At 40.1% G+C, this 24,241-nt stretch overlaps 1 protein-coding gene and 1 long non-coding RNA gene across 18 annotated transcripts in view; one reads left to right on the plus strand and one right to left on the minus strand.

The window, feature by feature from the left end:
- The window catches only part of LOC309330847, a 134,468-nt gene extending 114,706 nt beyond the window's left edge, over positions 1 to 19,762 (plus strand). For 2 of the 4 annotated variants that reach the window (XR_014151617.1, XR_014151618.1), the window contains 2 exons: positions 9,305 to 9,406; positions 19,445 to 19,762. This is a non-coding gene — a long non-coding RNA (uncharacterized lncRNA). The remainder of the gene's footprint in view (positions 1 to 9,304; positions 9,407 to 19,444) is intronic. The other 2 variants (XR_014151622.1, XR_014151626.1) reach the window with 1 other exon arrangement.
- SOX6 (SRY-box transcription factor 6) overlaps positions 1 to 24,241 on the minus strand; it is a 481,944-nt gene that overhangs the window by 67,291 nt on the left and 390,412 nt on the right. For all 14 annotated transcript variants that reach the window (XM_081840681.1, XM_081840683.1, XM_081840680.1 and 11 more), the window contains 2 exons: positions 5,280 to 5,429; positions 139 to 319 (listed from right to left, as the gene is read on the minus strand). In XM_081840681.1, the coding sequence (XP_081696807.1) occupies positions 139 to 319; positions 5,280 to 5,429 (331 nt within the window). The remainder of the gene's footprint in view (positions 1 to 138; positions 320 to 5,279; positions 5,430 to 24,241) is intronic.

Here is a 24,241-nt window from a genome sequence, read left to right on the forward strand (position 1 = left end):
AGTTATTATGGAGTTGCATTATCTCATAAATGCTAATATAGTGTGAGCATGCACTCAAGTAGTTAACTATGCAGACCATACAAAGCCTGCCAGCCCATTCCTATGCTAAATCCCCAGCATTTCTCCCCTTCTGAGTACCTAGAGAAGATCCTCTTCCCAGAGTTCCACCAATAGGGCTGGGGATTCCACTTTTATTAGCTGCATTCACGGGGCTGGTTTTACTAGTAGAGAAGAGGTTCTGTGTTGGTGACGTCGGGGATTTGACAGGTTCCGCTGTCTTAGGTCTGGCTGAAAGATTCAGTGGCTGTGCGGCATCATCCTAAAAGAGTTTAATGTAAATAATTATTAGAAAAAGACAAATGAAACACATTATCACTTTGGAAGCCACAGCTATTTTACACCTCCTAGACAATGCTGCATTTCCTTGCAATAATAACAAAAGAAGCTAATTATCTACACTCCTTGAAGATTCAATGAAAGGAAAACCTCATTAATTTCTCTGTGCTATGCCTCTATTTACATTAACTATGGAGCTGGATCATTCTTTTTGGCAAATTAAAATTTGAATTAGCTCGCATTACTGCCTAATTTCCTAATGTGTTTTCTGAGATCTAAATTAACCCAGGGCATTTACAAAGAATTATTTAAGAAAAATTCTAGCAGCTCAGTTGTGTTGCTTTACTGGGCCTATTTGAAAAGTTATTGGAACTACAAAACAGACTGTATATATGTGTGTGAATGGTGGGGTTATGGGTAAAATTAAACAGGAAAATATACTTAATACCTTAAACATTTATATTTGTTTACCCCTAGATATCCTTGACTTTGTTTTGTTTTTGTACAAGACTTTTTGGTCACATTATCTTTGTGAAACATTTCTGCACCCCCCCCCTAAAAATCTGGAGAGAGGGGGGAGAGAGGTTGTAACAGCAGTTTATTTTCCAGCATAACCCTAACATGATGAAATTCTCACACCCTGATCCTACAGCATTAGCAGGCACTAGAATTCACAAAGCTAAAGCAAGCACCCTGTTACTACTATTGGATGGAATTTGATTGTTATTTAAATTAAAATAGGATCGAAGCAACATAGCTGTATCTTGCTTGCCATCTGAACACATCTAGTATTATTGGTACTTGACTGTGATTTTTTTCACCGGGCCTCAAGAGCTCAGGCCAGGGCCTTTTGAATGCAGTACTCTGAGCCACCAGAGATACAACTTTCAAAAATCATGCATGACACTGCTGTACGATGCAAAAGCTAAAAAAAAAAAAAGGCAATAGCAATTACTGCCACGATAGCACTGCTGAAGCATTTGCCCCACTGTAGGGCAAATGGATTTTAATGCCAGAATCTATGTGGTATGTCTTACAGCAATAGAGTGCAAGATCAAGTTATTAGCTATTATGTGGAGCAGATTGGAAAGTTTTAAGGAATTCTGTTACAATCTGCAGTATTGTCTATAGCTAGACAACATGATGAATGAAAAAGAAGATATACTGTATTGTGATCTTAGAATTCAACAGGCTATGCAGAGCAAGGCTTATCAATATGTTTACAGTTTTCATTAAACCTCCCATTCTTATCTTGTGCATCATACAGCTTGACATAGTTCAAGTGGAACTAGATACAGTCGTGCCTTGTTTTTCAAACAGCATAGTTCTTGAATGTTTTGGCTCCCGAACGCCACAAACCCAGAAGTGAGTGTTCCAGTTTGCGAACTATTTTTGGAAGCCGAATGTCCGACGGACCTTTCGTGGCTTCCAATTGGCTGCAGGAGCTTCCTGCAGCCAATCAGAAGTTGTGCTTTGGTTTCCGAATGTTTTGGAAGTCAAACGGACTTCCGGAAAGGATTCCATTCAACTTCCAAGGTACGACTGTATTATATTATTGTTAAATATTACAAAGGTCAGACTATACTTTGGGGATGTGTTTTACAGCACTTTTAAAAACGCACTAATGTGTCAGTCTCTAATTTATGGCATGCATGTAAATCTAGACAAGGGAAATATAAATTTGGTACTGATATAAGCAGATCCATAGTCATATAATTATAACTATCAGGTATTCACTCGCTTTGTGGTGTCTTTTGTACAAGTGAAATGAGGGGAGATGGGGCTGGAGGAACTCACATATGAAACTTCTGGAAAAAGAAAAATCTAAGAAACTTGTTCTTTTGATCTAGCACTCCCCTTTACAATACAACCTCACCCTGTTCATTGGAGAGTTTGTACCCTGTGTTGAACTTGTTAGCAATCAGCCAGGCACAGCATTTTTGGAATAGCAGAATACTGATTTTCTGTAATTAAAATGAAAAGAGCCTGGTAACATGGCTCTCTCATTTAAAATATGCCCAAAGCTGAGATATGCTAGATATAAGGGTGCATCATCTATATTTTAGCAGACAGCACTGAACACTTCAAAGCTTAGAAATATATGAAAGGATACAATAATGCAGTCCATTATCTTATCATTGCCATTCTTCTTGCTGTCAAGTAGAGATTCTGCATGGTACAACTTGTCATATATAATGTATTAAATCGCCCAATGCAACAAATAAGTAACTATTTATAATACTGCACTTACTCTACAGTTTATGTTATTTCTAGGCCATTGCTATATAGGCACCCTCTTTATTTGTAGAAGTCACATAAAATATAGCTTTTTCCTCAGTTAGTCTGAAGGAGACAGTAATATCAGAAAGCTTTGAGGACAATGACATTAAGAACCTATTAAACATATCCTTATCACTGATGTTTTGGGGGGTTGGCTGTGTCAATAATAATAATAATAATAATAATAATAATAATAATAATAATAATAATAATTTTTTAAAATTTATATCTAGCCCATCTTGCTGGGTTGCCCCAGCCACTCAGTCCTCAAAGTCCACACATACAAAGATCTCAAGCCCATCATGGATCTCATCCTTGTCCACATGGATAAGGAGGTGATGGTGGAATTAAAATCTCAGCTTCCCATGCTGAATGTGGAATTGATAATGTGATGTGAAACAGGTATCCACCATTTCCCAGGACCCTGGCTACTGTCCTGCTGATGCACTATGATATTCACCCAGAACTGTGGGCTCCCTGCAACTGTGTTCAAGAACAGTGTGAAAGTGTTCTCATCTCCCCTTGAAGAACTAGCCTGGAAGTTGTGGTATCTGCTATCTGGTCCTGTGGAATTTGCATATGTTTCTGTTAAAAATTTACAGTGATAGGGACACAGGATGCTGCCTTATACTGAGTCAGGCCATTGGCCCATCTAATCAGTATTGGCTGTAGCTGTCCAGGGTTTCAGGTGGGGTCATTCCCAGCCTCACCAGGGATAGAGCCTGGGACGTTCTGCAGTCCAACATACTTTGCTTTTTCGAACAAAGGATAAGATCCCACCTCCATTCTATCAACAGAAGCTAGCTAACTGGACTGCCAGCTGAATCCGCTAGGGGTGGAATAATGTCCTCCACTGCACGCGAAGGAAGTTTTGGGGTGCAAGGCTGGTTATGTGGCACACTCAGCTCTGGCCTACACCTTGACACTGTTTGGTCACTGTCTGCCTGCTGCTTGCTTGTTGCCCATTTAAACAACTATAGCAATGCAATTGTAGTGGCAACAGCATGTGTCAAATCAGCAAAGCAAAGGATGAGTGCCACCTCTGGCACATTGGAAAAAGAAAATGAGGTGAGGCAAGACAGACAGACTGCAGTGGTCAAGAAGAAGCAAGCATTGCTGCTTCAGGAGAACCGGCTCAGGAGGGTAGGAACAGCCAGGAGCTTGCCATCACCATGTCTAGCACCTACTGCCTCACTCTGCTCAATGGTAGGGGTGGCTCTATTCATACAATCCAAACATGTTCGAAATAGCAGTTTCAAATCATAGAAATGAAGGAATGAACGGAACCTGCAGATCATTCAGAAAACTCATCTGCTGTGAACCAGCATCCTCAGTGCCACTCACGCACAGAGGATCCATGCAACACAGAGCGGCTGCCTTGTTTTCTTTTATGCTGGGAATCATGCAACATAAACAATGGGGAATTCCATTTCTGAATTAAGGCCGGTTATTAGTGTCTGAGGTTAAAGGGGGCATACTGCACTTTCAGCCAATAATATTTTATACTTTTAATTGTATAAGCATATTATTATCTCTGTTTCACTTTGTTAAAAATCTTTTTGCTATATTTCTTAAGGAAGGATGGCTGGTGTGGGAAATAGGCCTAAAGCAAACAAACAAATAATTTCCAGCTGCCTACAGAAAGCTGGAAAGGAGGCAGTTTAGTCATTGCATGCTGCTGCCAAGTATCACACTGCAGCTTCCTAGTTCTCTAAGCAAGTGACAATTAAGTATGCATGAGCTTTTGACAATACATCAAAACCAAATAGAAGCACGCCAAATACCAGCAACAGTGTGCTATCAACAAGGGTCCAATCAATCTGAAGTCATGGCTTTTTTTCTCTCCCAATCAATTGGCAGTGATGGTCTTTCCCCCCCCCTCCAGCCATCCTCCTTTAATTTTAATTTTTATCTGGGGCTTCTTTAAATGAAACAATCCAATTTGTAAAATAAGAAGGGGAGTGGTTTTGCTTGCCATTTTACATAGTTAAGGCTAGTTCTTGTTAAACCATTTGGCATGACTGCCAGTCTTTTCATGCAATACTAGTAAGATTTACGCAATCACTATCGTATTACACATCACATGTTCCAGATGCCCTGCCCAAGTTATGTCAAACATAGGACTTAACAGAGCAGATACACCCCTGGCTCATACACCTCCTCAATCACAGGGATTTTTCATGCTACTCATGCCTAGGAATGAAAAAGGTGAATCCACATTGGATTTTCACTGTCTCGTCTCATGCATGCTTACTTGAGAACACCAATATAAATATAAAATAAGAAACTCTGGAATTGGCGAGTGATAAATTTTAATAGTTGAAAGCAGTGTAGAATATATTTAAAAACTAGGTTATAACTTATCCTGAAATAACAGTATCTCCAGTCACATGAACGGCTGGTGAATCTTGACACTCAAAATAACAGTGAACTGGAAAAGAGTCACAACCAAAGGCCCTTGGCAAGACTGGGGTCTCCAGACTCGCCATATACCTTGTAAACAAGTACATAGCAGCATGATTGTTATATGTGGCGGGCAGAGTTCACAGGGTCAAAAGGTCTGACCCTGGAGAGCTGAAATACCACCAGATTTGCTTGTTTTGAAATTATTATATTGCATTGTATCAGTGGGAGTATTCACAAAAGGAAACTTAAAGAAATACCTTAACTTGAGTTATAGGGCTGGTCCCTCTCTTTTCATTTTTCATCCCAGTAGGTGAAAGTGCCCCTGTTGTGTTTGGCGGCTGAGGGGTGGAGGGCATCTTTGCTCCAGGCGAAACCTGCATGCTGGCCAATTGAGCGGCATAGAGTTGCTGCAAAACAAGAATAACTCTTCTCCTTAGGATTATCTGCTTCAGCATTTTATAAACGATAGCTGAAATATTCTGAGGCCCTAGGGGTGTGGTAACAGAGAATCTCCCATCTTCCTGGCAGGCACTGGACAATGTCATTCAAGAGGCAAGACTTCTAGGTTAAGGCCTAAATGGCAGCTTAATGGAGAAAGTGGTTAGCCGTCTTGAATATAAAGCACATCTCAAAACCCCATCAAATATATTTAAAATTGGAGTGCAAGTAACTATCATGCAATATTATAGTAATCTGCACATATTTCTTTTGTTTAACACCCTGTTGTTTTTCATTGATATGAGGCAGTCAACAGATTTTATATTTTACCTGTAAGTACAATTTACATGTCAAATATATTTTAGTGCTAATTTGAATAGAAGCGTAAATTCCTACTTGTAAAGGTGAGTATAACTCTTCCTAAAACATTATATGGTATTTTCTGAACAAATCTTAGGTAAGTTTAATTTCTCTCTAGCAACCAACCTTAAAACCTCACCTTGAATTAGCAGTAGCAATAGTTCTACCACTATAAACAGGGAAGATCCTATTCCCTCTTTAACAAGTAAATCTGTATAAAATTTGCCTTATTAATGGAAAAAAAGCAGGTGGTTTGTATGTAATTTCCAACATGACTATCATTCAGATGGACAAATAAAAAAAATTACAGTAATCAAAAGCAGACCTTTCAGCACATATAATTAAATGAAAGCTTAATAAAGAATAATTTGCAAGAGCCAGATGTGCTTATGTCATAATTGTTGCTTTCTTTGGAGCACTTTTTCTAATATAACAAGCCTCCAAAGAAATGAAAGTTACACAATACTGCACATACTCTATGACTCAGTGGCTAGACAAATGCATGCAGAGTCAGTACTTTAGTTTTTCAACAGAGAAAAAATAATAGTTTTCTGTTTGTTTTGCTAAGTCTATAGTACTCAACCCACTGGACTGTGGGGGGAAACCCATTCACATCCATAGGTATGACCTCCATATATCACCTGAAGGGCAAGACCAACCTATTCCACTCCACTGCTATGTCACACAATCCCTAAACAAACAGGACACAAGCTTTAAGATTCTGCTGAAATTAAATATTTAGGATGAATGCTGTGGTTTTTGCTCCTCTGTTTGAACTCTTGATTTCACAACTCTTCTTTATGTACTGAGTAATTACTTGTTCTGCTGCTGGAGCTGGTATCTTATCAACACCCCCTTGGCTATGGTACATAAACTAACATGCTCATTCTTAGGATCATTCCTTCTAGTGGGCTATTTAATTGTGCACTAGCAGTTGGGAACTGTTGCAAAAGTTTTTGTGTATGATAGGTGCATTTCCTATGCAAATTTGATTAGATTATTAAAGCAGAATGATGACAACAGAGCAAAACAACTGGGGAAGAAAAGGAATCTAGGGTTTTGTTTGTTAGTTAGCAAGGTCTATCTGAACATTTTATACCCCAACTTTCTTCACATAGTTCACATTACTGTATTTGTCCATCAATTTGTCCCATTTCAACTTGGGACTTCTTACCATGTCCCAGGAAACAGACCAGAATCCCCCCCCCCCAATGGTGGGTCCAGTTTCTTCAACTTGTACTCTGCAACAGATAGCCCATTTGGAAGACCTGACATTTTCAAGTCCAGAGACACAGTTAGGATAGACAGAGAAGAGAATGTACACTACCGAGTATTCAATTATCCCTATTCCAGCTCCAGGCAAATTCATTCAAGGATGTCAGCAAGGCAACTGGGACATTCTTAGTCCAAAGGCATTACTTTTCAGAGTAAGAAAGTAAGAAAGTACATCAATCATACTGAGCATAGACACTCCAATGGGTACAAGTCTAGAATAGTACTGTGTGGAGTCTCCACTTAGAAGCAGCTTACATTCATGTGACCCAGTTTTCCTATAACTAACATCAGGCAAACACTGAAGCGCTAAAGCATCCCATAATTTCTCTGACATTTCATAACCTTACCAAAAGGGGTATCCTGCTATTGTATAAAGATGACTCAATTTATATATGCTGCTGCAGTTATTAAAGAATGTGATCATGTTGGCCACTGCCTCTAAACCTAGTTTCAGAGTCTGGAACTGTGTTATAGTGGTACATATTGAAGTTCAGGAGCTTACCATGACAACCTTCATAACCACACTTTAAAGGAGAATTCAAAAAAATTGATTTATTATAATTTTTCCCGTTTACAAGCACTCCCTCTCTAACAGGAGCATACACAATATATGTACTGTGAACAGCCCTGTGATCTTCAGCTGTAGGGTGGTATATACATTTAATAATACATAGTAAAAAATTATTAGGATCAGCTAACAGTCATAGAATAGGATACTAGCAAACAGTGGTGCACAGGTGAGCACACTGGACGTTAGCTGAAATCTTGGTTCGCATCCCTAATCAGCCACAAAGGTCTCTGGTGAGTTCACCTGGCTGAAGACTAGCATATCTCACAGGGTTATTATTATGGAAATAAAGTGGGGTACTCGCATCCCACCCTGAACTCAACTTGCTCCACCAGGTGATATCATTGCTCCTGCCAAAAAAATGTCCTACAACAGTACTTCCCTGTGCTTCACCTCCACTATACCACTGCTGAAGTACTGGTCCCAGCTTATTAAATCCAGTTCTGAGAATATTACTTTAACTGCTCATTTAAAAACCTGTAACACATTTAGAAAACCGTTGAAGCCATGGGCAACAGCAGCGTGGCGTATGATCCAGCCGTGTGGGGCATGGAGAGAGCCCACTGCTCCTGGCTGGTTGCGAAAATGCTGCCTTGGCAGCATCCTGACACGGTGTCACCCAGCTGAGGAGAGGGGTGGCAGTGCTGCTGCTGACTCTCCTTTCTCTGCCCTGCCCTGGCACGCTTGACTCAGCCTGGCCGCTCATCAGGGACCAAGGGCTGGGCAGCTGGAGGGGGAAGAGCACCCTCTGCATTTTGCCAGCCCCCGCCCGTACAAGAGTGCCTACTCATCGGGGGTGAGGCACAGATGCTCTTCACGCTCTGCTCACCCCGCCCTTGCGCCAACAGGCGGGCGCTTGCGTGCTGGGCAGGGACAGGGCATGGAGGGTGCTGCTCTTAAACCTCCACACCCAGTTGTGCAATGGGGATCTCTACGGGGGGCACCTGGTTCATGTGTCCCTCCCCACTGTGCGCCTGGGGCAGCGGGCCCCCTACCACCTCCCACGCTATTGCCAGTGATGAGCTGGAAATAAATTTGAATGGGAAACAATAATTTTAAAAATTTGTTTACCCCAAACTTTGGAAAGTGGATACTTTAACAGGAATATTTGAAATGCTAGCTTTGTAGCTCTTGACTAATGATGAAAAAAAATAAATAATATATTTTTAATAAAATATTAACAGAGTCCAAAATCATGAATTTTAAGATGCGTTATTCAGTCACCACAGAAATCCATGCATCACAACAGCTCTTTTCAGTCTAGTTATAAATTTAAAATACAGTGGTACCTCAGGTTACATACGCTTCAGGTTACATACGCTTCAGGTTACACACTCCGCTAGCCCAGAAATATTACCTCAGGTTAAGAACATTGGTTCAGGATGAGAACAGAAATCGTGCTCTGGCGGTGCGGCAGCAGCAGGAGGCCCCATTAGCTAAAGTGGTGCTTCAGGTTAAGAACAGTTTCAGGTTAAGTACAGACTTCCGGAACGAATTAAGTACTTAACCTGAGGTACCACTGTAGCTCTAAATGTTACTGCCACATTTTTACGCTGGCTCACAAAAGGATACGGTTGAAGCAATAATGTTTTAAGACTAGTTCAAAACAAAAAGATGACTCTGCTTCCTTTGTTGCTCCAGAAACTGAAGCCAAATCAGCTGCACAGAGAATGAAATGGAAGACAGCATCCTAAACCAAACTTGGATCTACTACATTGAGCCGGCAGACATAGGGTACAAGCGGTATGCAGAAAAAAATTAAGGTTAAAGCTAAGAAAGTGAGAGAGAAAGGAAAGGATGGGACTGAGTTCCATCACTATAGCTGAGGATGGGAATTTGAATTTAATGTTGATGCTAGTAATGAATGAAAACCAGGTCAAAGTTCCAATGGTCAGGTACAAGGGGGAAGATGGGGTGGGGTGGGGGTGCAAGGGAAGAATCTGAGATACAGAACTCAGAAGTAGCAGAAAAATAAAATGAGAAACTGGGAGATGCTGATCAATATGGTTGACATCAAATCATCAGTATGAGGAAAAATAAAAAGCAAGATTTTTCAAATGCAACCAGGTTGTAGCTCAAAAAAACAGCAAAAGAGATTCACCATTGCTGCCACCACAGCAGCAACAGTGGGCAATGCAATCCTTGGAGGCCAAATTTGTTGCCCCTGCGGATTCTGCCATCCAAGGTGGTCGCCTCACCTTGCCTTATGGGTGGACCCCTCCCTGCTTGAATGCAACATAGGCTATTCTCATTTTGGCTAACAACCCAATTATGGCAAAGACATTCCTTTTATGATCTTCACTGATAATCATTGCCTAGAGGTTGATGGTGGACACATTGATGAGTTGACTGTTGGAACCTTATACCAATTATCTAACCTTTGCAGTGGCTCCATTTAATCTTCAGGAATAATGTACTTGTTTTGACATATGAATTGCTGTGCATGAGACTTGTACTTGTTTCTCCCTCATGTCCTCTGCTGCTATGTCTGAGAAAAGACATATCAAAGTAGCCTTTGCAAAGCCTTTGCATTGGCTTTCATTTTCTACAGTTAAGTCAGTATTTGGGTAGGAGGCAAGGTTCTTTCTATGCTTCATATGTTCTTCAACCAAAATTTCGCTGGACATACTACTACTGTTGATGATACTGGAAATATCAAGAAAGTTGTAAGGCTGGGATTAAAACAGTCATTGAACTACTTTCATAAAATAGATGATTTGGACTTGCTTTTTCTGAACTGCAGCAATCCATTGCTAAACTGCTTTTAAAACCAATGGGTGGATCAAAAGCAGTCTGTGATATAGAATCAGGTAGGTAGTCATGTTGGTCTGACGCAGTAGGAAAATGTGTGTGTGTGTGTGTGTGTGTGTAGTCCAGTAGCAACTTAGAGACCAACTAAGTTTGTTCTTGGTATGAGCTTTCACACTTCTAAGGTGCTACTGGACAATTTTATTATTTGTTATATATATTTCTACTGTGATATAGAATGTTGGTCAGCTATTCAAGGGCTCTTCCCATGTGAGCCTGAGCACCTCTTTTGAGCCTAGCTTTATCAGATGCATAACTGCATCATACTGATCTCTATACTACTGAACTCTCTGAGAATTAACAGGGCAGAAAGCAGAGTCCACAAAAGCTTAGGTGACTTAAAAGGAAATAGAAGGGATGCCAAGTGAGCCATCAGCAACTTAACCATGTGATAAACCCAGAGGCAACTCCAAAGCTGCTATACCACTGCCTATGGAATCTGCCAAGGGACCAGATGCTCTTGCTAGAAAAAATATCTTCCATGGCTCGGCATCTGGATCTTTTGAGGAAGAACAGGATAAATTGCATTCACAATTGTATACATGTATTAAAGCACAACACACACTTTTTAAAGTTCATAATTGAATTAAATTACACATTCACTGTTTCAAAATGAATATGATATGAAGTGGGGTGCGAATATGATGTAGCAAGTTTTAGGTTAGGGGGTTTTAAGTACACATTTTCTTTCATTTAACAGCTCATTTGCACAGATGTTACCTGTTACAAATGTGTATATTATAAATGCCAGTGTTTCTATATTGAAAACCATATTGCAACAAAACCACGACCAACTTTTTAGGTCTCAGAAGGATTTTCTTGGTTAAATATAAATATTATCTTAATAAATTGAAAAGTTAATATACCTTTTAAAGAATAGAAATGTTATTGGCCAAACCCCCAGCTCATTAACACATGCCCTACTCAATTAATCTAAAAGACTTAATATCCTGATTGTTTATAGTATTCAACTTTAACTTAGCTCAAATATTAATGAGTGTCATGGAATGAAACTGAATCTGAATAAGGCAGCCTATATACAGAGTGGATGGGAGGCTATTACGGTAGTTAAAATATTTCTAGACTATAGCAAGTAATATTTGCTAAACATGTTAACATTTTAATGGACAGGTTTTCACAGTTAATTTTCTCTCTCCATGCAATGTTATCCAAGGATGAGCTTGCGCTAAGTTCTAATAGATACAGATACTTCTTCTCAGGAGTTCATAGATTCATAGAATCATAGAGTTGGAAGGGACCCTGAGCATCATCTAGTCCAACCCATATACGCAGGGATCAAACCTATAACCTTGGCATTATCAGCACCAGGCTCTAACCTATCTGGTGGCACCCACTACTGAAATCGGTTTCTTCCCCCTGTACCTTCCCCGTGGAGTTTTTCCCAGACTCGACCCCCCCCCCGCAACCCTCATAAACCCCCTGCACTCAAGTGTTTATTTCCATGTTTCACAGCCCTATCTACCTGCTCTCAACTTTGCCCTCTATAAACATTTTGCCATTATAGCATTTTTAAAAACCCATTTTTAACTAGTATATTTATTGTATGGAAGGTAGATTTATGGCACAGTTCTATGCCAACCACTTGAAAACTAAGTGTTAGTGGGGGTTTTACTGCCAAGTAAGTGTGCACCGTATTGCAGTCTTAATTCTTTTGCCAGTAATATAGAAAGGAAATGAGGTGGCCCTCACCTTTATAGAGTGGGAGCTATTAAATCTGTATCTTATTCAAGTCAATATGCAATACAAATAGTGTATAATCCTTATTAACATTAAATAATATTAATGGTAACAGTAATTATTAAGGTAACAATCCTTATTCCCAAAGGGTAATTACCTGTCTGACAGTTTTGCTACCATTAGCTGTCTGACAAGTTAGAACAAGCACATTCAGTAGGTCTCTCAGTTATTTCTCATTTTACTAATAATTAACCAATAGTTAAATGGAAGGAAGCATGACTAAATATGTTAAATGCTGTTGCTTTCCATTGTTAACATGTTAATCTACAGCCACTTGATGTAAAAATAAGAGTTGTTAAAAGAACTGAACTTGAACTGGACCATGGAATATTTATATCTCTCTGTAGTTCTTTAATGAGTTATGTCCTTACATTTTTATGTCTATAGTTGGTCAGAGCACTACAAATCAATGCTTCTTTCCATCACTCCTACATTTGACTATAATTTACAGCTCAGCAAGAAGACTCATGAAACAAGTGCCTATTTTACTTTGGCAAACTAATTCTAGCTAATCAAAGCTTTCCAGCAAAACAACTCAGCATGAAACTCTGCAAGGAAAATATGCAGAGAACAAAGCTTTTTGTCAAACAACACATCTCAAGATGTAAACACATATGTCTCTTATAGGAAATTTTATCGCTTCCACATTAATCGGCACACAAAAGGAGTATTCTTGTCGCAGACCTGGTGCAACTGGGGAGCCATCGTCACTGGAAACAAGAGCCTGATTAGGTTCCCACACAGATATGAATAGACTTTCCTTTTTTTAGTGCAATGCCGCTTTTCTTATTTCTTAAGAACAGACTGGCAATTGTAACTGTTCAGAAAAAAAGCTCCAAACAGCTCTCCTGAATTGTCTTGGAACTTGGATATTTATTTCTTCATTTCTGGCTTCTTTTGTTGTCACAACCCAATAACATCTATTATCCCATCTGGTTGTCCTCTTCTGGAAAGCCTGAGTTAATCCACAGCTGTAAAGATGAACAAGAACTTAGCAGGCTCCGAGCACACTAAGGTCTCTTATCTGCTAATGAAGTCGGCAGTCTGCGGGACAGATGTTAAAAGGATCTGTAAAATAAGTCAGTGACAAAGATCCTGACCTCTGCTGGGGAATTTTTTTTATTATTCCGGAAAAGGACATAATTGCATGGAAAAGCATTAACAATTAGAGGAACCATATCAGTGCTTTATGGATTCTGATTTCTTGCCTCAGCTTTCAAAAGAAACAGACGGTCAGTTGTTGCTATAGGGAACAGATAATGCACTCTGGTGCAAATATTAGTAGCCACAGATAATTTGTCATGGACTCCAAAGAGATGGTGCAACTGCTTCTCTTTGCTGGCTTCTTGAATGCTGGAGTATCAACAATGCAGTGTTAATTGTTGCAGTATGTGCTAGCGGTATTGAAAAGGCAGTGCTAATTTACAATGCCAGTCATAGTGTTTCCGTTTTTTAAAAAAATTATCATGGTGGGAAACGCAACATTTTCTTTAAAGGTTGCTAACAGTTCTTTTAACATTCTTGCATTTAAACATCAAACAATCTCTGACTGTTCCAGGTCTCAAAATTTTGTTTTTTGGTTGCTGCCTTTAAAAGAAAAAAAAAACTATAAAAAACTAATAAAAAAACTATAAAAAAAACTGTAAAAAAAAAACTATAAAAAAACTAATAATGATTTCTCTGGCCATTTTTTTTAAAAAAAAAAATCACATAAAAAACAGTTTTTACAAACATGTAAATTCTTTTGCTCCGGACATTAGGCAAAAGTGTGCTACTAAGCCACTTCACCCCTGGAAATGTCTTTTGCCATTCACATTTTTTTTGTCCTTCTACCCATGTAATGCGGTCCATTCAGAATATGTAGATATGGGTACGGGCCCCTCCCTTTTACCGTGTCAATTATGACTGCAATGAAGTTGGCATTTTCTGGGAGCACACATTCATGCAGATGACTGGTTAGCACGATCTCTTTCTTTCATTCTCTTTTTGCAAAATCAGACAAGTCAGATGTCTGCATGGAGCCCCTTCATACAAGTCAGTCACTTCATTATCTAAGCTGGAGAAGGGGAATCAGGACTAAGCCACCTAATGCATAGGTTCACTCATAACTCTGTTCTGTTTCTACATAAATCTGTGATTTTTCTTAGATTTTCTCTCAAAATATGCATTTCTGAATGTATTTCATCTCAAAACACAACAGTGGTACAAGCAATAACAACATAAAGATGGGGACTACATAGCTTAAGAAGTGCCTAGTTCAGAGACCAGAGTGCGAGAGTCCAGTGAGCAAAGGACAACAGAGGGATTTTATTTTTATGTTTAAGGATTGGTATAGGATTATCTGTTATTGAATTTGTTTTAATATGACTGAAATGAGCTTCACGGCATGAAAAATATATAGAAACTATTGCCTTGATACAAAGCCCTGCAGATTGTATGATACAAAGAAAAGAAATTATTATTATTATTATTATTATTATTATTATTATTATTAGGACCCTTCATAACAGATAGCACTTGACAGGGTTACATAGGCAGTCCTGCATAATTGGTTTTCCTCATTCATTTCAGTGGAGGGCAGTTGTTCTTGTACAATGGGTTTTATGTGCCTGGAGCTGATCCCTCAGTTGAAACTAAAGTGGGCTGGTGGGTGGAGGAGCATGTATGTGCATCAGGACCTCTGCACCCACAGCCCCTGTAGGAGTGACAAGAAAATCCCCTTTGTGGTTTACATACATAGGGTGCTCTTCAACAGAGGGCTTGACACTTATTTTTCTAAACTGCAACTTTGACATAGTAAATTGAGGGGTATTGTGCTCCCTGAGAACAGCCAAATTACATAGGGCAGATTCAGTTATGATGTTTAAATATAACTTCCTTGAATTACCTGTTCACAACCAGTTTACCATAAAATTGAAAGCAAAGCCACAAAAGTACACTTGGATAAACCACAAATAGCTGCCAGCCGCTGCGGCAATTGAAAGAATTTGGCACTTGGCCGTTGCCTCTACATACTAGCATTTGCTTCCCATCTGAAATAAAGCAATTGTTTTATTAGTGTTATTAAATTTCAGCAAATTTCTAAGTATAATGTAACCCATCACCCTATAATGGCATATATTTACCGTAACAGCATCAGAGCTGACAAAAAGTTTACAAAATAGGAATTTACATAAATTTGAAGTGTGTGTGTGTGTGTGTGTGTGTGAGAGAGAGAGAGAGAGAGAGAGAGAGAGAGAGGGAGGGAGGGGGAGAGAGAGGAGGCAGTTTCTAAGATTTTATCAGCACTCTGAAGAAACCAAAGAACAGAAGCCTTAAAGGGTTACATGGATAGCAGTTAGAGGCATGTAACCTGGAGCTGGCTCCACTCCATGTTGTGCTTTACAGAACATAGTAAATGGGCTGCAGCTTTTGCCATATTTGAGAAACTGGTCAACCTGCTTCTCACTCAAGAGATTGGGGGTCAGGCAAGGACCCCCCATTCTGAGCAGAGCACACAGGGAAGAAAACGTATTCCTTTCAGAGGTCCTTAAATATGTAGGCTTGTCCATTGTTATTTATTTATTTTAAAATATTTCTAGGTCATCTTTATGGACAACAATGGGCAAGGAGTTCCAGAGTCACCACGGAGAAAGCTCTCTCCCTTATAGTCACCTACACTGACCTAGAAGACAGGCACACCAAGAGGGCCTTCTTTGTTGATCACTGTCTGGAAGATAGGAACCTCCCTGTTCTGGACAGGTTTCCACTCCCTCTAAAGGAGCAGGGACCTAGCTTTGTCACTAAAGGTCCAAGTGATCTCTGTGACTAGGAGTGCCTTTTACCAGCTTCAACTGGTACACCAGCTATGGCTGCACCTGGATTGAGATCACTTGGCCAATGTGGTCCCAAACATTGGTAACCTTGGTACTAGATTAGCACAATGTGATCTATGAGGAGTTTCCCTTGGGCCTAGTCTGGAAAGACCAGCTGGTGCAAAATGCAGCAGTTAGACTGCTGATTGGAGTTGATGGCAAACAGCATTTGACACCTCTCCTAAAATATCTGCACTGGCTGTACATATGCTACTAGGTCATTTTCAGGGTTCTTGGGCCCAGCACTGACTGCACTCTTATATCCCATCTTAATTACTGAGAGGGTCCAGAGGAGTGCTGTTAGTTGTCCCGCATGTTACAGACACCCAACTGGCCTCAACTAGAGGTTGGACATTTAGTGTTGCAGATCCCATGCTGTGGAACACCTTCCTAGCAGGGAAGTATTGAGCTGAGGGGGATTAAGTAGCAGGCTATATGCAAGATCCTTCTAATCCCTGTATGCAATGTTAAAATATAAGACAGACTAGCTTCCTGTGTTGAGGTGATCACCTGGGTGATGGGCAATTAAGAGAACGAAGAAAAAGGGGTTCTGTGCAAGTTGGCAAATTGGTGGAGCCCCTCCCTCAATCCAGAGATAGTTAGAACAGTTAGAGTTCAAAGGGGCTGTTTTGTGACCCAGAAGTAAAGCAGCGAGCTTCAGAGCTTGCCAGAGCAACCTTTGAGAGCAATGCTTGATTTCTATTTGAATCCAAGGCAGTGGCGGAGGAAGGGGGCAGGGGGCGGCCCACTCCGGGTGCCATCTCTGAGGGGGATGACAAGAAGGCACCCCACGGGGGGCTCACCTCGCCGTTTCTGGGCATTGCGGTGCAAGCCACTGCAATCGTACCACCGCAGCTGCATGCGGAGGATCCTCCGCTCATGGCTGCACCTTCTGCAGCCATCCTGCAGCCATCCGTACAGCGCTTGAGTGGTGCTGTTGGCAAACCACCCAGCGGCGCATGCGCTGTACGTACATGCATGCGCGCTGCCGCTTGAGCACCATACGGATGGCAGTGGGATCCCTCCACCGCCACTGCAGCCACATGCAGAGTATCCCGCCGTATGTACGGCACATGCATGCATGGTACATAGTGGCGTGCACACATGTGCCATACATATGGTGTGCATGCATGCACCACCAGGAAGTTTGCCCCACCCCACACACCGGGAGCCAGTTCTTCTTCCTTCACCCCTGATCCAAGGCTGCAGCTATGGAAGAAACAAGACTCTTTTGGGGTGTTAATGCTACGAAGCCCTCCATTGTAGGCTCAGGTTTTTATAGATGTGTAAATAAGTCTCCTAAAGACAACACAATCTCTACTGTGCCCCATTTCAAAAAGAAAAAGGAAACCTAGGTAAGCATCTGGAACCGTTGGAATCTTCTACTGCTCAAAGACTGGGATGGTGTGAAACAGTATTATGATATAGTGGTGTGTGGGTGTGGGTGTAAGCCAAGGGTTTCATGGAAGAGAATAAATTGTGTGAAGCCACTCAAAGAAGAGAGATGAACTTAGAGTTCACACGGAGCTCAAAGTTTCTGAAGTCTGAGCAGCATGCAGTTACACATGGAAAGAGGCTGACCTCTTCTGTAATATAAATACAGAACAATATATATAGCAACATTCCCTCTCCATATATATATATATATATATATATATATATATATATCACTCCTGATGTCCAGAAAGCAATATTTATTCTGTGTCCAAGTCAAAACAGTACATAGGGAGTAGAAAGGAGAGAGAATTTTGCTATATTGAAAATGGAGCTCCTAAACTCAGAAGTGCAGCTCCCTCATGAAACCATCTTGAGGGTAAGGCAAAAACTCACACTGACTCTGTGGCTGCGCCTCACCTCATTTCACTCATATTTTTTTCAACAGACTGAGTGTTGCTCTGCTGAGAATATGATGCTAAACCACTTTTCCTGTCGAGTTTTTTAAACAGGGCCTCTGAGAAAGGGTTTGATACAACTCAATGACTGAAGTAATACCTTTGTCCATCTGAGCATTAAATGGCCCATTGAAATACAGCTTAGCTTGAAGGAATTTTTCAGTAAATGGTGGTTTCTAATCCCCCCCCCCAACTCTTCTCCCAGCTGACTAGATTCTGGCTTCAAAACTGCAGTTCAATCACTTTCAGCTGCCTCTCAGGTCAGGCCTTTAGCCAGTGTTAATTAAATATAACCCCTTTAGAATACTAGAGGTTAACCGAGAGCAACAAATTGGTCTTCAATACAGAATCTAGCACTATTCAAACAAAAGAGATTTGTGTGAGAGGCCTTCTTTGCTTATATTGTCCTTAATGCATTAAATATATAAGGGGGAGAACAAAGGATTATTTCTTTTCAGTTTGAACTGGTAAAAGCATTAAAACATATTTCCTGCTTTGCATATGATTTGTCTTTAAAAAATACACACCATAAAAGAAAAGTGCTGCAGCAGATAGTTTTGCAACTACAGCAGCACCATTCCAATTTGATAAAGTGAAACTGTAAAAAAAGAAAATCAATGCACCAGACTGACACTTTTCTTTCCTTATATTCCTCCCTCCAGTTGTTAGAAGTTTACATTTTATGTATTTCATTTGTTTTGGTCTCTAGTCAGCATAGACTTTCATATACCTTCAACTGTACATAGTTAGAACTAGCTGTCTGTTCCATACACTTGGACTCAACGCCACGGCTGAAAACTAACTGAAATTGTCTTTCTTTCTCTTCCTAATGATTTCAAATGAGTATTGTTGGCTTTTCGGAATGAATATTTGTTTAGTGCTCTGTTAAAAAAATTAAATAAAATGGGGGTGGGTTTTTTTGTTTTTATAATTGTCCATAGCTATCTGAAGATTAAGGTAAGCTGAAAGGTTTTATTTTAAATGCACAGCAATTAGCCTTGTCTCCATGAACATGACTTTACTGTAAATACTCCACCTTGACTATCCCTTTGTCCCAAGTTTCCTTGAAGAAAGCAACCAAGCGACAATTCAGCATTATTGCTGCTTCAGTGCCCTAATCGCTTAAAGAGCAGCAAAGACCCTATTGCTCACAGCCACAAGGCTACTACAGTCTCCTGGCCTAAGGCAGGCTTCACAACCCAGCAGCATCCAGATGTCAGGATAAATATCCAGGTCCTGATGCAGCATGCCGCTCCATTCCAGTATGGCCTAACAGCTGTTTCAGCTGCTGGCATTCAACCTGCTGAATACACCGAGACCGTGGCAGACTAGGGAATAGAAATAGGGTGGAACTGAAATACTGACATTGTCCCATTTCATGTGGGTAGCACGAAAACACCAAAACATTCTATGCAAAATGCTTACTAACTTCCATTCTTTCATATATATTCTGTATTTTTAATCCTTAGGTCTGATTGCTTGGCCTGCCTACTTAGGAAAGCGATCCTGTTGCAAGGATATGATGTGGAGGCCGACAGACTGACCAGCAAACATGCAGAATCTCCAGCAATATTACCCATCACCATTGCTTTTAATTAAAAGGAATCCCTTTTCACCAACTCTCAGCATGTTATCTTGTTAATCAAGCATGGCAAACTTCCTTTGCTTGAGTTACACAAAGAGATGGAGGACTGCAAAAACGGAAAATACACAGCACATAGAGTTTGCAAAGCTCATAAGAAGATGGTGTTCTGTAGACGATAAACATTAAAACTATGCTGAATATATGTCTGTCTTAGTTTGCGAGCTATCTTAAGAGCTTTAAAATTGCTAAGCACCTTTTCGTCCCCTAAAGGAACAAAGAAAAAAAAAAAGAAAAATCTGTAATGGCATGAGAAAAGGAGGGGTCTAAAATATATCTGGGTAGGAAGTCAACCATTCTTTACACTGGCTCAGTTAGTGACCTTAGACAAGCCACCAATTTCCACAAATCTTTTATAAAATGGGCACAGTAATAACAATACTTATGCACCTTGCATAGGAGTTGCAACGAGGCCTAATACCGCACTCGAAAAGGGCTGGATGAGAGTTGCTACCATAAATGAGTAGGAAGTTATCATTATTTGTATTTGTATCATAAATCCCGTTAAAGTTTGTAATCTTGTCCTTTGCTTTTTCACATGAGTCTTGACATTTTAACAAAATTCTTCTTGAAGATTAAAATAAACACAGCCTCATACCAAGTGCTTGCTTATATTCACACCTTGTTATTGTTGCCTCTGCCTTCTTTCTCCTCCCTGCATTTCCCCCCCTCCTTCTGAGCTGAGATCATTCCAATCATTAAGTTCCTTAGGGCATAAATGCTTTTTATACTTAGGCAACTCTGTAAAAAGCAGACTCCAACTTTATTTTCCAACATAAACTTTAAAAAAGAGAAGGTGCGTGTAGGGGAAGTACTTGGGAGGGTTGTAGCTGGGGAGAGGGGGATAACCCTCTTGTATATCCCCATCCTCATTATAACCCTGCAGACTTTACATGTTCTTGGATGGATTCACCCTTAGCAGTCCTTGACTGCTTCTCTGCCTGGTGCTGATTTTCCAGCCATGCTGCTGAGGCCCCAATCCACTCCCCAGTTATGAGCTCAGATCTCAGGTCATAACACCCATGATCCTAACCCAGCCTTGATTTTTTTTTTTAGTTTCAAAGTAGAATAAAAGGGAAATTTAAAAGCAGAAAAACAAAAAACAAAAAAGGGGCAGGGGGAAAGAGATTAATGCTTTTAAAATTATAACGCATACAAAATCCAAAAGAGAAATCTGTACGTGTGTGTGCCAGTGTCCAATCCTAGTTCATAATATGGTTTGAAATTATTGGGTTATTTTCCATTTGCAGGAACTGAAGGACAGATAGGGATATTATAAATATATGCTGGCTCTACTGATCAGGAGAAGCTTTATCACTCAGCTGGGGCACTTCTGGGGAAAAGAGCCATTCTAGCATCCCATTCAATTAACATATCATTAAAAATAGCTTTTCCCCACTGAGGTTGCTGTGTTACCTGATAAGTAAACATATTATATGTAAAGTGTATACTATGTATGTATAGATTGTAAGTGTAAAAGAGTCTGTGTATAAAACAAGAAGAAAAACCCTGAAACACTTTGCTTGGAAACTAGAAAATTGAATATTATAGCTATACAGTGGTACCTCGGGTTAAGAAATTAATTCATTCTGGAGGTCTGTTCTTAACCTGAAACTGTTCTTAACCTGAGGTACCACTTTAGCTAATGCGGCCACCCGCTGCCGCTGTGCTGCCATCGTGCGATTTCTGTTCTCATCCTGAAGCAAAGTTCTTAACCTGAGGTACTATTTCTGGGTTAGCGGAGTCTGTAACCTGAGGTGTCTGTAACCCGAGGTACCACTGTAGTCTTCAGCTGCATCAAAGCTTTCAAATAATTCCAACGTGCAAGTTATTTAACAGACTTTGCCTATAGAACATACACAGTATATGCTTGCCTAGTCAGAAGTAAACCCCACAAAGTTCAATGGGGCTTACTCCTAGATAAGTTTACACAGGATTGCAGCAACAGAACTGTTAGATATTTTCAAAAACAGTAAAAGTCACACCTAAACATTGTCTAAGCTTTTTAGGTTAAAATTTTCACTTCTGCTTATTAGCAACCTCAATGAATTTCAACCATCAATGACGGAGTATAGATACAAGTGGCGAAATCTGCTTCTAGGGACTTTCTCTGCTTAAAGATTCATTTCAGGGAGAGTTGTAAGTTGAAAGTTGTACCCTGCTATTAGTACCTGTTTGTTTGTTTGTTACAATTAAGCACTGTATAAATTTTATTAAATAAGTAAAATAGATTAAAAAAAACTTCTAAGCACATTAAAAACATATAAAATTGGAATTACCAAAAGACTTCCGGAGACATATCACAGATATCATAATGGAAATCACAGGGGTAACGTTGGGATAAAGTCCCACGTTGATCATATTTAAGTGGATTGAGGCAGATATTTCAAAAGGAACAAAATCTCTTATATGGAATTTAATAATGGCAAAAATGAGCATCTTTGTGGGTATGGCAATGGCAGAATTGACATTCTCATTCGTGTTTTTCTTTCTCTCCCCCCCCCTTTTCATAGCACCCCCCTTCCAAATTTCTTGCAGTTGTGGCAGCTGAATTCACTTCAGTGTTCACTTTTAGAGGCAACCATTTCCCCTCCAGAGTACCTGTGCTCACCACTTTGTTCTTGTACATTCCATGAACATGCCAAAACCAGAACCAGTGTAGTTCCCTCTCCCCCCAAGTAGTAGTGATTTCCTCCCCAGAATACCCTGGGATGCAGTGTCTGGGACTTTTGGGGCGGGGGGGGGGGGAGAAGCCACCAGAGGGAGCCACCAAAATTAGCTTCGATGCCACTAGCTGTGGCATCAACAATTGTTAAAACAGGAAATAAAAGAAAAATGAACATGGATACCTAAACAAATATAAGCCTTTTGCATAAATAATTACATGAATGTGATTTTTTCCTGATCATTTTAATAATGAAATTTCATGGCATTGAGACAGAATAAAATGTATTGCAGGCACCTATTAAGCACCATTAATTAAAGAAAACTCAAAACAGGAGTCAACACTAACTAAATTACTGCACCCTCATTCCAGAAGCTGAGTAAAGAAAAAAGTTTACACATTTAAACTATATTACTTCCCCACATAATCCTAGTAACTGTAGTGTATATGCAGCATCAATTGCTATTTCTTGCTCATGCTTCTATTCCTCACCATCCCTTTGGCCCTTACCTTTTTCCTCGCCATATCCTTCTTCTTTGGGTTTATTGTAGGCAGAGAATGGTGCTGGGCAAAACACAGGTTGCCTTTAGGTGACCCTCTCTGGAAGCTTGCATATCATGCACATCAGGCATCCCCAAACTCAGCCCTCCAGCTGTTTTGGGACTACAACTCCCATCATCCCTAGCTAACAGGACCAGTGGTCAGGGATGATGGGAATTGTAGTCCCAAAACAGCTGGAGGGCCGAGTTTGGAGATGCCTGATGCACATTATACTGATGTACTTTCTTCTCCCACTCTTCCAGGAAGCTGAAACCAATGTTCTGACCCAAAGTTAGTCTCGCCTAATTCCCACTAATATTAATGAGACCTAAAGTACTCACAGTTAAATAATCCCATGGATTTCACTGGGATTTAAGCACAACTCATTTGCTTTGGATTGAGGCTAGGGACTCTATAGTGGCATACTGCCTCTCCAAAATACCCAAAAGTATGTAAATTGCACCCCATATCTATCTGTAATAGTCATTGAATTTGGCAGACTGATTCATGATTGCATTTTGCAGAGTTAATTTTGATGAAAAAATTCACTGTAACAGATCCATGATAAGCAAATGCATTTGGCTAAAATAACAAAACAACACTACAAGAAAAATAAGGCCATTGAGAGCTTAGTAGTCTTTTGAGTGCTAGCTGGAAAGATTCTATGAGGCTAATGAAGACAGAATCTGTGCCTGTAACAATATTAAGTTTATTTTCTCTAGTGATTCGAAGAAGTGAGCAATCTGTCACTAATACACTGAGTTAAATTACTTGTCTTGTTGGAATTCCTGCTGACAGTCAGTCACTCACAGCGCTGACCTAAACATCTACCTGCTGACAAACAAATTGCAGTGTCAAACTTTGAAAAGGTAACTAGCTGGTTTTAATTTTGATTGGTCTTACTTGAATCTCTTGTGCATTCTTCCCTTTTCCTCACCCACCCACCCTCTCCCCTCTCTCAAAATCCCCATTCTTTACTAGGCTGAAAATGAAAATAAAGGAAACTCCTGTTTAGCATTTGTGGGGGAAATTATTATTGCTGGCTGCATCAGAGAAATGTTATGTCAGATAAAACTGTTAAAGTGTGTCTAAGCAACATTAAGAGTGGCAGGCCCGCCAGTGACTGACTGGGTGAGTGAACACATTACCCAGACAGCATTGTAGGAATTAATTTTCTTCAATAAAGTGATTTTTAAGGCTCATATATTTCACAATCTAAACATATGTCACTGTTTCATAAACAAAATAAATGGATTAAAATAATACATTACCAATATGCTGACACATGGAGATATTTTAATTAGGAATACTTAAGCTGTGTGATATTTAACTGCTGTATTTGCTGAAGAGGAGCAGGCATAATTTCATAAGGCAAGAAGCCGGCAGAGCACTTTACACGGTGAAGGACTGAAGCGGGAC

This window comes from Podarcis erhardii (assembly GCF_964252035.2).
Source record: "Podarcis erhardii genome assembly, chromosome: 1".
Classification (NCBI taxonomy): Eukaryota; Metazoa; Chordata; class Lepidosauria; order Squamata; family Lacertidae; genus Podarcis; species Podarcis erhardii.